Raw genomic sequence first — 12049 nt, forward strand, 5'->3', positions numbered from 1 at the left:
CTGGGGAATTACAACCCGTTAGTTAATCTAACCTGTTAGTTTAGAGCTGCGAACACATAGTTACAACCTGCTAGTTAATTTAACCTGTTAGTTTAGAGCTGCAAACACATAGTTACTACCTGTTAGTTAATTTAACCTGTTAGTTTAGAGCTGCAAACACATAGTTACTACCTGTTAGTTAATTTAACCTGTTAGTTTAGTGCTGCAAACACAAAGTTTCAAGGCTACATATGTAGCTTCAAGACTGTTAGGATTCAGGCCTTAGTAGTGGTATATCGGCTATACCACAAACCCCAGTTACTACCATAAATAGAACGGTAAACAAGTAGTTATGTGTCATACCCGTGGTATTTTGTCTGATATACACAGATGGATTACTGTTTCAGCCAATCAGCTTCAAGGACCCAAACTACCCGGTTTATAATAATGCCCGAGGGGGTGTGGTATATGGCCAATATACCACAGCTAAGGGCTGTTCTAACGTACGACGCATCACGTAGTGCCTGGATACAGCCCTTAACCGTGGTATATTGGCCACATACCACAAACCCCCGAGGTGCCTTATTGCTATTATAAACTGGTTACCAACGTAATTATACCAGTAAAAATAAATGTTTTGTCATACCCGTGGTATACGCTCTGGTGTAGCACGGCTGTGAGCCAATCAGCATTCAGGCCTCGAACCACCCAGTTTATAATATGGTGTAACCTTCATTTACAGTCATTTAGCTGACAGACACTCTTATTGAAGCCTTCATTTACAGTCATTTAGCTGACAAGAGACTCTTATTGAAGCCTTCATTTACAGTCATTTAGCTGACGTATGGTACAATAAGTGGATTCAAGGTGCAATAGCCATCACGATCATTGCAAGTAAAATCTTCCTCAGTAAATACCTGCCATTGTGAAAATTAAGTATAGCAGGCAGGTTGGTCTGACACGGGAGAGTCGGGTACACAAGCCGATCAATCAATAAGAGTGTTGTTGCTCAATAATGCATGTATTGATCTATTATTGATTACTGTGGTGCGTTACACTGTCTAGACCTCAACAGAACACGGTGGTCAGGTTCCAGTGGTACAGGGCTCTCCAACCCTGTTCCTGGAGAGCTAACTTCCTGTAGGTTTTAACTCCAACCCTGTTCCTGGAGAGTTAACCTCCTGTAGGTTTTCACTCCAACCCTGTTCCTAGAAAGTTAACCTCCTGTAGGTTTTCACTCTAACCCTGTTCCTGAGGAGCTAACCTCCTGTAGGTTTTAACTCCAACCCTGTTCCTAGAGGGGCTAACCTCCTGTAGGTTTTAACTCCAACCCTGTTCCTAGAAAGTTAACATCCTGTAGGTTTATACTCCAACCCTGTTCCTAGAAAGTCAACCTCCTGTAGGTTTTAACTCCAACCCTGTTCCTAGAAAGTTAACCTCCTGTAGGTTTTCACTCCAACCCTGTTCCTAGAAAGTTAACCTCCTGTAGGTTTTCACTCCAACCCTGTTCCTAGAAAGTTAACCTCCTGTAGGTTTTAACTCCAACCCTGTTCCTGAGGGGCTAACCTCCTGTAGGTTTTAACTCCAACCCTGTTCCTGGAGAGCTACCCTCCTGTAGGTTCTCACTCCAAACCTGTTGTAATTAAAACCTACAGGACATGACGGTAGCTCTCCAGGAACAGGGTTGGAGTGAAAACCTACAGGAGGTTAGCTCTCCAGGAACAGGGTTGGAGTGAAAACCTATAGGCGGTTAGCTCTCCAGGAACAGGGTTGGAGTTAAAACCTACAGGAGGGTAGCTCTCCAGGAACAGGGTTGGAGTTAAAACCTACAGGAGGTTAGCTCTCCAGGAACAGGGTTGGAGTTAAAACCTACAGGAGGGTATCTCTCCAGAAACAGGGTTGGAGTGAAAACCTCCAGGAGGGTATCTCTCACTGGTGGGTATGGCAGTCACCTTGTGTAGCTCCAGAGGGGTAGGGGAGAGGATCTCCTGCATCTCTTCCTTGATCCTGCGAGACTCCCAGGTCTTCTCAGACACCCGGAGTGTGTTCTTTGCCCTGGCCTCGTGATGCAGCTGGGTTCTGGCCTCGTGATGCAGGAGTTGGGCCTCCGGGTGCAGATGGGCCTCCGGGTAAAGGTGGGCCCCTTGGTGGAGGTGGGCCTCCTGGTGCAGGTGGGTCTTGGCATCGTGGTGCAGGAGGGAGCTCCTCCGCAGAGGGCTGATGCGGGGCTGGCAGACGGGGTCCCCAGGGTGGGGGAGGGCATGGGACTTGTTACCATCCACCCCAATACTGATGGCACTGCCCGTCATAATGGATGCCTATAGAGAGAGTAGAGTAGAGTAGATTAATATATATATAAAATATATAAATATATAAATGAAAATTTGTCAATCAATATGTCAACTTTGTCTCAGGCCTAACAACACCCGTGCCAATATATCCTCCAAACACCGGCTCTCTGGCATTTTCACAAGTAGAGTAAAGTGTAGAGTATAGGAGAGTAGAGTAAAGAGTAGAGCAGAGTATAGTAGAGTATAGTAGAGTATAGTAGAGTAGAGTAAAGAGTAGAGTATAGTCGAGTAAAGAGTAGAGTATAGTAGAGTATAGTAGAGTATAGTAGAGTACAGTATAGTACAGAGTAGATTATAGAGTAGAGTAGAGCAGAGTAGAGTAGAGCAGAGTATAGTAGAGTAGGGTAAAGAGTAGAGTATAGTAAAGTATAGTAGAGAGTAGAGTAAAGAGTAGAGTATAGTAGAATAGAGTAAAGAGTAGTGTAAAGAGTAGAGTAAAGAGGAGAGTAAATAGTAGAGCAGCGTAAAGAGTAGAGTAAATAGTAGAGTAGAGTAAAGAGTAGAGTAAATAGTAGAGTAGAGTAGAGTAAAGAGTAGAGTAGAGTAGAGTAAATAGTAGAGCAGCGTAAAGAGTAGAGTAAATAGTAGAATAGAGTAAAGAGTAGAGTAAAGAGTAGAGTAGAGTAGAGTAGAGTAAAGAGTAGAGTAGAATAGAGTAAAGAGTAGAGTAAATAGTAGAGCAGCGTAAAGAGTAGAGTAAATAGTAGAGTAGAGTAAAGAGTAGAGTAGAGTAAAGAGTAGAGTATAGTAGAGTAAAGAGTAGAGTAGAGTAAAGAGTAGAGTAAAGAGTAGAGTAGAGTAAAGGATAGTAAAGAGTAGAGTAAAGAGTAGAGTAGAGAGTAGAGTAAAGAGTAGAGTAGAGAGTAGAGTCAAGAGTAGAGTAAAGAGTAGAGTAGAGTAAAGAGTAGAGTAGAGTAAAGAGTATAGTAGAGAGTAGAGTAAAGCGTAAAGGATAGTAAAGAGTAGAGTAGAGTAGAGTGGAGAGTAAAGTATAGTATAGAGAATAGTATAGTAAAGCGTATAGTATAGTAGAGTAGAGTCAAGAGTAGAGTAGAGTAAAGAGTAGAGTAAAGAGTAGAGTATAGTAGAGTAGAGTAGAGAGTAGAGTAAAGAGTAGAGTAGAGTATAGTAGAGTAGAGTAAAGAGTAGAGTAAAGAGTAGGGTAGAGTAAAGAGTAGAGTATAGTAGAGTAAAGAGTAGAGTAAATAGTAGAGTATAGTAAAGAGTAAAGGATAGTAAAGAGTAGAGTATAGTAGAGTGGAGAGTAAAGTATAGTATAGAGAAGAGTATAGTAAAGAGTAGAGTATAGTAGAGTAGTGTCAAGAGTAGAGTAAAGAGTAGAGTAAAGAGTAGAGTATAGTATAGTACAATATAGAGTATAGTAAAGAGTAGAGTAAAGTAGAGTAGAGTAGAGTAGAGAGTAGAGTATGTAAATAGTAGAGTAAATAGTAGAGTAAAGTAGAGTAAAGTAGAGTAGAGTAGAGTAAATAGTAGTGTAGTTCTTTATTTATTTAACCTTTATTTTATCAGGGAGTCATAGTGAGACCAAGGTCTATTTTACAGATGAGCCCTGAATTACATACAGTGCATTAGGAAAGTATTCAGCCCCCTTGACTTTTTTATAGATTTTGTTACGTTACATCCTTATTCTAAAAAAGAAAAAAAAATGTTTTTCCATCATCAATCTACTCACAATACCCCCATAATGACATCACAATACCCCCATAATGACATCACAATACCCCTATAATGACATCACAATACCCCCATAATGACAAAGCAAAAACTGTTTTTTTAGAATTTTACTGAGGAGTGGCTTCCGTCTGGCCACTCTACCATTAAGGCCTGATTGTTGGAGTGCTGCAGAGATGGTTGTCCTTCTGGAAGGTTCTCCCATATCCACAGAGGAACTCTGGAGCTCTGTCAGAGTGACCATCGGGTTCTTGGTCACCTCCCTGACCAAGGTCCTCCTCCCCCAATTGCTCAGTTTGGCCGGGCGGACAGCTCTAGGATGAGTCTTGGTGGTTCCAAACGTCTTCCATTTAAGAATGATGGAGGGACTTGTGTTCTTGGGGACCTTCAATGGTGCAGAACATTTTTGGTACCCTTCCCCAGATCTGTGCCTCGACACAATCCTGTCTTGGATCTTTAAGGACAATTCATTCAACATCATGGTTTGGTTTTTGCTCTGACATGCACTGTCAACTGTGGGACCTTATATAGACAGGTGTGTGCCTTTCCAAATCATGTCCAATCAATTGAATTTACCACAGGTGGACTCCAATGAAGTTGTAGAAACATCTCAAGTATGATAAATGGAAACAGGATGCACCTGAGCTCAATTTCAAGTGTCATATCAATGGGTCTGAATAAGGTATGTTTTTTATTTTTAATAAATCTGCAAAAATGTCTTAAAACCGTTTAGAATGCTGTAATGTAACAAATGTGGAAAAAAGGGAATGGGTCTGAATACTTTCCGATTGCACTGTAAATGAAGTAACAATAGATGCTATGCTAACTGATATATAAAGCAACAATAGATGCTATGCTAACTGATATATAAAGCAACAATAGATGCTATGCTAACATATATAAAGCAACAATAGATGCTATGCTAACTGATATATAAATCAACAATAGATGCTATGCTAACTGATATATAAAGCAACAATAGATGCTATGCTAACTGATATATAAAGCAACAATAGATGCTATGCTAACTGATATATAAAGCAACAATAGATGCTATGCTAACTGATATATAAAGCAACAATAAATGCTATGCTAACTGATATATAAAGTAACAATAGATGCTATGCTAACTGATATATAAAGCAACAATAGATGCTATGCTAACTGATATATAAAGCAACAATAGATGCTATGCTAACTGATATATAAAGTAACAATAGATGCTATGCTAACATATATAAAGCAACAATAGATGCTATGCTAACTAATATATAAAGCAACAATGGATGCTATGCTAACTGATATATAAAGTAACAATAGATGCTATGCTAACTGATATATAAAGCAACAATAGATGCTATGCTAACTGATATATAAAGCAACAATAGATGCTATGCTAACTGATATATAAAGCAACAATAGATGCTATGCTAACTGATATATAAAGCAACAATAGATGCTATGCTAACTGATATATAAAGTAACAATAGATGCTATGCTAACTGATATATAAAGCAACAATAGATGCTATGCTAACTGATATATAAAGCAACAATAGATGCTATGCTAACTGATATATAAAGCAACAATAGATGCTATGCTAACTGATATATAAAGCAACAATAGATGCTATGCTAACTGATATATAAAGCAACAATAGGATGCTATGCTAACTGATATATAAAGCAACAATAGGATCTATGCTAACTGATATATAAAGCAACAATAGGATCTATGCTAACTGATGACGCTGGGCCAATTGTGCGCTGCCCTATGGGACTCGATGTCACGGCCGGCTTTGACACAGCCTGAGATCGTAACGCATCAACACTGCGATGCAGTGCCTTAGACCGCTGCACCACTCGGGAGGCCAAATCTGCCATTTTCAACCTGTATACGGGATGACAAGGGACTGTGAGTGTAAAAGACTACTTGCCTTTATTTAACCAGATAAGTTATGGTAGTATACCTCTATCTCTCTGAGGAGCTCAGACTGTCCACAGGTCTCCAGGTCTTCCAGGGCCTGACACCAGAAACTGTCCTCGTGGTCGAGCATGATGGCGTCACTGTGAGGCTGGCTGGTGTATCTGTATCGACGACCACAGGAAAGTACACGTGTTAGATGTCACATGCTAGATGAACAGTATATCATGATGCCGTCACTATGAGGCTGGCTTGTGTATTGTTTAGTGTGTGTTTATTAGGAGCCTCGTTAGATTTACCAGAAGCAGCAGCTACTCTTCCTGGGATCCACAATAAACACAAAACATGACAAGTAACAAAAAAAACTGATAGACAAGGACAGTCACACACATTTAAAATACAACCATATACAAACAATACAACTAAAAAAGAAGGTGTTGTGTGAGTAAAAAATGATGCGTGTGTGACTGTGGCAACACAATAAAGAATCAGAATACGTGTAACATTTTCCATGTAGCAGTACATGAAACCCTACAGTATGAGAGGAGAGCAGTACATGAAACCCTACAGTATGAGAGGAGAGCAGTACATGAAACCCTACAGTATGAGAGGAGAGGAGAGCAGTACATGAAACCCTACAGTATGAGAGGAGAGCAGTACATGAAACCCTACAGTATGAGAGGAGAGCAGTACATGAAACCCTACAGTATGAGAGGAGAGCAGTACATGAAACCCTACAGTATGAGAGGGAAAAAAATGAGAGGAGAGCAGTACATGAAACCCTACAGTATGAGAGGAGAGGAGAGCAGTACATGAAACCCTACAGTATGAGAGGAGAGGAGAGCAGTACATGAAACCCTACAGTATGAGAGGAGAGCAGTACATGAAACCCTACAGTATGAGAGGAGAGCAGTACATGAAGCCCTACAGTATGAGAGGAGAGCAGTACATGAAACCCTACAGTATGAGAGGAGAGCAGTACATGAAACCCTACAGTATGAGAGGAGAGCAGTACATGAAACCCTACAGTATGAGAGGAGAGCAGTACATGAAACCCTACAGTATGAGAGGAGAGCAGTACATGAAACCCTACAGTATGAGAGGAGAGCAGTACATGAAACCCTACAGTATGAGAGGAGAGCAGTACATGAAACCCTACAGTATGTATGAGAGGAGAGCAGTACATGAAACCCTACAGTAGTTATGAGAGGAGAGGAGAGCAGTACATGAAACCCTACAGTATGAGAGGAGAGCAGTACATGAAACCCTACAGTATGAGAGGAGAGCAGTACATGAAACCCTACAGTATGTATGAGAGGAGAGGAGAGCAGTACATGAAACCCTACAGTATGAGAGGAGAGCAGTACATGAAACCCTACAGTATGAGAGGAGAGGAGAGCAGTACATGAAGCCCTAGAGTATGAGAGCAGAGGAGAGCAGTACATGAAACCCTACAGTATGAGAGGCTTTCACTCTTCACTATTTTGTATGTTTTAATGGCTCACATCAATGCATTACAATGGCTTATATAAATCTTGTATGAATATGGGTGCGTTCGTAAATTCGCTCTGGCTATCTGCTCTAATTTCAGAGCACTCTCGTCTGAGTGTGCCAGAGCGCAGAATAACTGATTAATTTACTAACGCTCAACACCCATTGAATATGGCAGTAAACGTCGGCAAAAAAACTCTATTAAATTGTTGCCAGCAGCACAGTTACAGTCACCAACCCTCTGGGTAACATGTAAACAGCCTAACCAGCTCTGCTAGGGCGAGTAAAATGGTCAGTGAGCTGTTCTCTCATTTGTGTCTGGAAGTGCCTAGCAAGCTAGCTAACATTAGCCAGTTAGCTTGGGTGTTTGACTGCTGTTGTGAGGCCAGAACAATCGGATCAACACTACTCCTCGGCCAGAGCATCCAGTGTGCGCTCTGAACGCTCCGAGAGCAAAACGCTCTGAATTTTACAAATGCCCAGAGGGCACTCTGAATGCACTCTGGCACTCCAGATTGAATTTCGAACGCACCTCAAGTTAGCGGATAAGTGCATTGATGCAGGTTATTACAAGAAGCCATGCTGTGGCTGTCCTGTCAGTTTGATTGAAGACGGCAGGACTGAAACATGTTGGAGGATAATGAAGCAATAAGTTCAATAGCTCCTCCTGGTTCTACAATAATATTATTAGTAGTATTTTAAACTCAGTGGCCTTGTGGTTAGACTGTCCTCCCCCGAGACTTACCATTAGCTCATCATTCCCATTAGCTCATCGTTACCATTAGCTCATCATTCCCATTAGCTCATCGTTACCATTAGCTCATCATTACCATCAGCTCATCATTACCATTAGCTCATCGTTACCATTAGCTCATCATTACCATTAGCTCATCATTACCATTAGCTCATCACTACAATTAGCTCATCACTACAATTAGCTTATCGTTACCATTAGCTCATCGTTACCATTAGCTCATCGTTACCATTAGCTTATCATGTAGCAGCTAACATAGCAGCCATCGTAATATTAGTTGAAAGTTGTTGGTACTGACAAGAGAAAGTAAATTGAGGCATGAATGGAGGAAAAGGGAACACAATGATGAATACAGAACAAAATGTGTGGGATGACTAAAGTGAATGTGTGACATGAGGGTTATATAATTCAACAACATGTTATATAAAACTGACTGAATCACAGGCATCATGTGTGACAGTTGAAGAGTGCTAACTGGCAATCCCAGGTCCAGGCAGGGAGAAGCAGGATGGGGAAGTACAGGTGGGAACCACAGCAGGCTGCCGAGGGGAGGACGGCTCATAATAATGACTGGAATGGAGTCAGTGGAATGGAATCAAACACATGGAAACCAGGTGTTCCATACCATTCCATTCACTCCGATCCAGCCATTATTATGAGCTGATTAAGGTGCCAATTCAGGTGCCACCGGCCGCCTGTGGTGGAAATATTAGCCATACTCTGGTATATCTATAGTCTATGTTAAAACCGATTTGGACATATTTGTATAAAAGACAGAACATACAGAGCTCTCTGCACGTTTGTGTAAATATATTAAATATGAATGTATATGATGAAATACCTTTATGATTTATCTTTACCTGATTGAGATAGATTCCTTTATTCTTAGTGTAACTTAGTTTTTAGCTCCCCCTCTTGTTCATTCGTTGTACTGTGGTAAGTGTGTTAGTGATAGGATAGGATAAAGGCAGGAAGTTGGGCCTTCGAGAGAAGAAGGGAGTCCTAGCTAGACGCGGGAGCGGTATAGTCTTGACCATACAGACATATAAATGTCAAGTAATCTATGATCTAAATTGATTAGAGAATCATTTTTTGTTTGATATAAGAAGAATAAACCTTTTTTTAGTTGCACCATATCCCTTGATCTCATTGAATGTTTTGGCCGTTTGGGAACTTCGAATGTGGACATTATGCGTCCGAAACAATCCCGTTTCAGGTTTGGGCAGTGGCTACGGTGAATTTCGTAAGGAAGCCACTACAGTGTCTGCATTTTATGTAGCACTGCATCAGAGGTATCACGAGTGACAGTTGATGCATGAAATAAGAGCAGATAAACAGTGCTAGCTGGTAATTAAAGGTCCAGATAAACAGTGCTAGCTGGTAATTAAAGGTCTAGGTACTGGAGAAGCAGGGTAGTATAGGTTGAAATAGGCTTGTCAAATTCTGGTCTTTTTCAGAAATATTTCCAGATTTTACAGAAATACCGGATGGAAGATTCCCAGAATCAAAAGGAGAAAAAGCAGGAAATCGAGATTTGTCCAATCAGGATTTTTTTTTTTAACTGGGAAAGTTACTGGAATTTTGCAAACCTAACCCCTAACCCTAACCCCCAACCCTAACCCTAACCCCTAACCCTAAACCCCAACCCTAACCCTAACCCCTAATTCTAACCCCTAACCCTAACCCCTAACCCTAACCCCTAACCCCAACCCTAAACCCTAAACCCCAACCCTAACCCCTAATTCTAACCCCTAACCCTAACCCCTAACCCTAACCCCTAACCCTAACCCCTAACCCCTAATTCTAACCCCTAACCCCTAACCCCTAACCCTAACCCCTAACCATAACACATTTAACATACTACTTACATACTAATAACTAACATAATACTAACTAACATAATACTAACTCACTAACATACTACTTACATGCTACTAACATACCACTAGCATACTACTAACTCACTTACATACTACTCACTAACATACTACTAACTAACATACTACTAACATACCACTAGCATACTGCTCACATACTACTAACTCACTTACACACTAATCTCTTACATACTACCAACTAACATACTACTAACATGCTACTCACATACTACTAACATACTACTAACTCACTTACACACTACTGACTTACATACTACTAACATACCACTAACATGCTACTCACATACTTCTTACATACTACTAACATGCTACTAACATACTACTTAAATACCACTAGCATACCACTAACATGCTACTAACATACCACTAACATACTACTTACATACTACTCACATGCTACTAGCATACCACTAAAATGCTACTAACATACCACTAACATACTACTCACATGCTACTAACATACTACGCACATGCTACTCACATTCCACTAACATACTACTCACGTTCCACTAACATACTACTCACATTCCACTAACATACCACTAACATGCTACTCACATACCACTAACATGCTACTCACATACCACTAACATACTACGCACATGCTACTAACATACCACTAACACACTACTCACATGCTACTAACATTCCACTCACATACCACTAACATACTACTTACATGCTACTAACATACCCCTCACATACCACTAACATACTACTCACATGCTACTCACATACCACTAACATACTACTTACATAGTACTCACATGCTACTAACATACCACTAACATACTACTCACATACTACTAACATACCACTAACATACTACTCACATACTACTAACATACCACTAACATACTACTCACATACCACTAACATACTACTTACATACTACTAACTAACATCTGACTAACTAACATACTACTAACTCGCTAACATACTACTAACATACTCCTAACTAACACATTGCTAACTAACATACTACTAACTAACATACTACTAACATACTACTAACTAACACATTGCTAACTAACATACTACTAACTAACATACTACTAACTAACACATTGCTAACTAACATAATACTAACTAACATACTACTAACTAACACATTGCTAACTAACATAATACTAACTAACATACTACTAACTAACATACTACTAACTCACTAACATATTACTAATATGCTACTCACATTCCACTAACATACTACTCACATTCCACAAACATACTACTCACATTCCACAAACATACTACTCACATTCCACAAACATGTCACTAACATGCTACTCACATACCACTAACATACTACTTACATACTACTCACAAGCTACTAACATACTACTAACCCACTACTCACAAGCTACTAACATACTACTAACTCACTAACATACTACTCACATGCTACTAACATACTACTCACATGCTACTAACATTCCACTAACATGCTACTCACATACCGCTCACATACCGCTCACATACTACTCACATACTACTAACATACTACTCACATGCTACTAACATTCCACTAACATGCTACTCACATACCGCTCACATACCGCTCACATACTACTCACATACTACTAACATACTACTCACATGCTACTAACATTCCACTAACATGCTACTCACATACTACTCACAAGCTACTAACATACTACTAACTCGCTAACATACTACTAACATACTACTAACTCACTAACATACTACTAACTCGCTAACATACTACTAACATACTACTAACTAACACACTACTAACTAACATACTACTAACATACTACTAACTAACACACTACTAACTAACATACTACTAACTAACATACTACTAACTCACTAACATATTACTAATATGGTACTAACATACCACTAACACACTACTCACATGCAACTAACATACCGCTCACATACCGCTCACAAACCGCTCACATACTACTCACATACTACTAACTAACATAATATTT

At 40.0% G+C, this 12049-nt stretch overlaps 1 protein-coding gene across 2 annotated transcripts in view; it reads right to left on the reverse strand.

The window, feature by feature from the left end:
• Nucleotides 1-12049, reverse strand: part of LOC106566197 (glutamate receptor-interacting protein 2) — a 173995-nt gene that overhangs the window by 9665 nt on the left and 152281 nt on the right. For both annotated transcript variants that reach the window (XM_045691958.1, XM_045691957.1), the window contains exons 21-22: nucleotides 5992-6109; nucleotides 1932-2297 (exon numbers count right to left, since the gene is read on the reverse strand). In XM_045691958.1, the coding sequence (XP_045547914.1) occupies nucleotides 1932-2297; nucleotides 5992-6109 (484 nt within the window). The remainder of the gene's footprint in view (nucleotides 1-1931; nucleotides 2298-5991; nucleotides 6110-12049) is intronic.

The sequence above is a fragment of the Salmo salar genome, chromosome ssa12 (assembly GCF_905237065.1).
Source record: "Salmo salar chromosome ssa12, Ssal_v3.1, whole genome shotgun sequence".
Taxonomy (NCBI): Eukaryota; Metazoa; Chordata; class Actinopteri; order Salmoniformes; family Salmonidae; genus Salmo; species Salmo salar.